This window comes from Cyprinodon variegatus, unplaced genomic scaffold (genome assembly GCF_000732505.1).
Source record: "Cyprinodon variegatus isolate N-32 unplaced genomic scaffold, C_variegatus-1.0 Scaffold1896, whole genome shotgun sequence".
Taxonomy (NCBI): domain Eukaryota; kingdom Metazoa; phylum Chordata; class Actinopteri; order Cyprinodontiformes; family Cyprinodontidae; genus Cyprinodon; species Cyprinodon variegatus.
Window position 1 is genome coordinate 57890 of NW_015152349.1, and position 3067 is coordinate 60956.

Genomic DNA, 3067 nt, shown 5'->3' on the forward strand with positions numbered 1-3067 from the left:
TATATATATATATATATATATATATATATATAAAATGTATTTTTACCAAATTAACCATGTTATTATTTTGTCATTTATCAGCCACTAATATTAAAGCCTGTATTTTTCCCCACCATTAACATACTCTTAACTCACTTTCTTCTTAATTGTTAAATACATTGCCTGCCACAGAGGGATTCAGCTAAATTAACATTTTGCTGTTGAATCCGTCTTTGTTTTATTACATGTACCCACCCCTGTATGGCCTCACCTCATTGTAGAAGAAGTGCACAGTGTGGTTGTTCAGTTTGAGAGACAGAGTCTTGAGGAAGGAAATATAATAGGCCATGATCTCTTCGTCTGAGAAGTCAAACTTGTGGACGATAATGGAGTTGACATGGTTATTCGATAAAAGATAATCTGTAAGTGGAAGACAACATGAGTTACTTAAGGTACCAAGATAGACATTTTGTTGTTTGATAATGACTGTGACATAAAAACCTGCTGTCTACTTTAAAATAAAGAGCTTCTAGCTGACTTATATGTAATTTATAACTCAGACCAACAAGTAGATCCAGAAGGATATAATTTTTCATTCATACTGCCAGATCTATTTATTTTCTTTAGTGTGTTATTGTACTCACATAGGGAAGTCTCATGGCTGATGTTTTCAAACAATATGTTGAGGGTCTGAAGGAGTTGGACGCATACATAGCGACCAGACTTTTGACGTAGGATGTTGAGGAAGAAGACAAACATGTTCTTCTCCAGGAAAAAGCTGATGACAGACAGGAGGGTAGACAAAAAGAATAACTCTGTTTCTGACACGATGATTTTTCCATGTACCAGTCAAAAGAATCAATATATCACTTAAAGCAGCCTGGAAGTTTCTACAGCTGATGTGTAAAAGTTTTTACCTCCGCCAAGGAGGTTATGTTTTTCAATGACTTTTAGCCAGCGTAACGGCCTCTAAATCTGTGTTTTTATACACATTTACCTCCTAATTTGCACATATACATAAGAAAAACACCATGAAAACATGAACACTGCACTGTTTACACTCTGTATTTCACTCACCCTGAGCCCATGCAGGCAGGGGAAGGTGAACACCTTTGAAAGCAAGAGTGAGGTTAACAGGTTCTGATAGATTCCCAAACGGTTGTTCTGTCAAGCTACACCAACCAACCCATTTTTTATTTTTCCCCCCAATAAAACTCATCACTGCTGAGCCGACGCATAGCTGTCTTACTGTGGCTGCAGGTGGATCAGATTAACACGTCAGGTTCAGTTTAATAGTTTGCATATTAGGGGGATATATAAACATTGCCTCCTTAACTAAAGTTAAGAAATGCACAGACAACATAAGCCCACAGTTAAGACTTTTGCCCCATTTACACTACCCTTCTGAAACCTACCCATGTCGAGTTCGGATCAAGCTTGTATCAGTTAACCATGCCGAGCTTGGTTCCTTATGACCATTTACTCATCACACTAGCACGGTTCCTCGCCTTCTATCGGCAGTCCAAGATACTACAGCTCTCAAGGCGGGAATTACGCAAACAAAAATGGCAGCACCCATAAAATTCAGAAACTTGTGTGCCTGGATAGCATCATCCGGCCAAATTTTAATAAGAGCCTCGGTCTCAGCATCAACCTGATCATACCATGCTCTTATGATGTCATTTATTGTTAATAGGCTGAGAAGAATGACATGGTCTCCACGTGCGCTCTTTATCATCACAGAACCGAGACACAACTGAACCATGCCGAGCCCTACTGTTGAACTAGCATTAAATTTAGCTTGGTTCGGTTGTGTTGGCATGGTCCAGTTCAGTTCAGTTTTACACTCAACAGTTATCTCGGGTACCGTGCTCAGACCGTTCTTGGCATGGTTTTAAAAGGGTAGTTTAAATGGGGCTTTTAAGATCCAACTGTAGTAACCTTAAGAAAATGATTGCTAATAGAGAGCCATAAAGCACATTGACTTACTCGAACACTGAGCTGTCATTCTGATCCCCCCAAATGAGGATCTCTGTGATGGTGCGAATGGTCTCCACAAGCAGGTTTCGGTTGTGATCCGTCACAGTGGTGTTTTTGGTAAGAATATGGTACATGTATCTGACAGAGACAAAAAAACAGAGTGGAAGAGTACAAACGTTTAAACAGCCCCAAACTGTACAAGTAAATGAAATTACTGTGGTCAAGGAGTAAAAAAGTGAAGCTGTAGAAGGTTAAAAGCTGCTCAAATTTACATCACATCATGTTTTTAATAATTTGCCTGAGATTCTAGCAGAAGTTTAGAGTATGGTGCTAGCATAAAAACAGGCCACCCCTCCCCTACATGTTGCTGTTGGACTGCACCTCACAAGAAAGACCCATTTAACTTGTATTTTACCCCAAAAACATAGTTACTAATGAGCAGGTAATCTAGGGATTTCTATATCGTCATCTATCACTGTTATTAAGATACAACATAATTACCCCCCCCCCCAAATTAGGGCACCTGTTGAGATAATGTAATCTTAAGTTTGCAATAACATATACAGATAAACCTGTTATTTGCTGCACCAGCCGTTAACTCGGTATGTTACTGAGCATTAATTATTCAGGGCACACATGTCCAGTTTCACAGAGGTTTGTTTGGAAAGTTTCATTTATATCAATTGGTTTTATTATCCATAACCACAGATATCTGGGTTATCGTTACATGCTAGCTAGCATATCATTTCACACATAGTAAAAACAATAAAGCAACAACAGCTTGCTTTATTAGTATCCAACAAATTAAAGAGCTGTTGACTTTCTCTTTCTTATCAATTTAGGTATTGGATAAGCCACTATTAACCTTATTTCAGGGCTGGTACTACGGGCTAACGTTAGCCTTGGTTACGTTATCTACTCACTTCAAATGGTCCAAAGAGTGGATATTTTTCGTTTTTCCCTGTCCTCCAACCCAGCTCCGCGACCGGCCGAACATGGCTGAAGTTTAAAATAGAGCTACCTTCCTGTTAGGAATGTTTTTTACTAAATATTAGGGGTTGCATTAATCCATAGCACTCACTTTCCCCTTGTACCGTAGCACACAGAA

The 3067-nt window shown here is 39.0% G+C and overlaps 1 protein-coding gene across 8 annotated transcripts in view; it reads right to left on the reverse strand.

Moving 5' to 3' along the window:
* The window catches only part of clec16a (C-type lectin domain family 16 member A), a 49818-nt gene extending 46751 nt beyond the window's left edge, over positions 1 to 3067 (reverse strand). For all 8 annotated transcript variants that reach the window (XM_015404914.1, XM_015404920.1, XM_015404916.1 and 5 more), the window contains exons 1-4: positions 2883 to 3067; positions 1969 to 2097; positions 624 to 757; positions 251 to 399 (exon numbers count right to left, since the gene is read on the reverse strand). In XM_015404914.1, coding sequence (XP_015260400.1) covers positions 251 to 399; positions 624 to 757; positions 1969 to 2097; positions 2883 to 2956 — 486 coding nt within the window. In that variant the 5' untranslated portion in view covers positions 2957 to 3067. The remainder of the gene's footprint in view (positions 1 to 250; positions 400 to 623; positions 758 to 1968; positions 2098 to 2882) is intronic.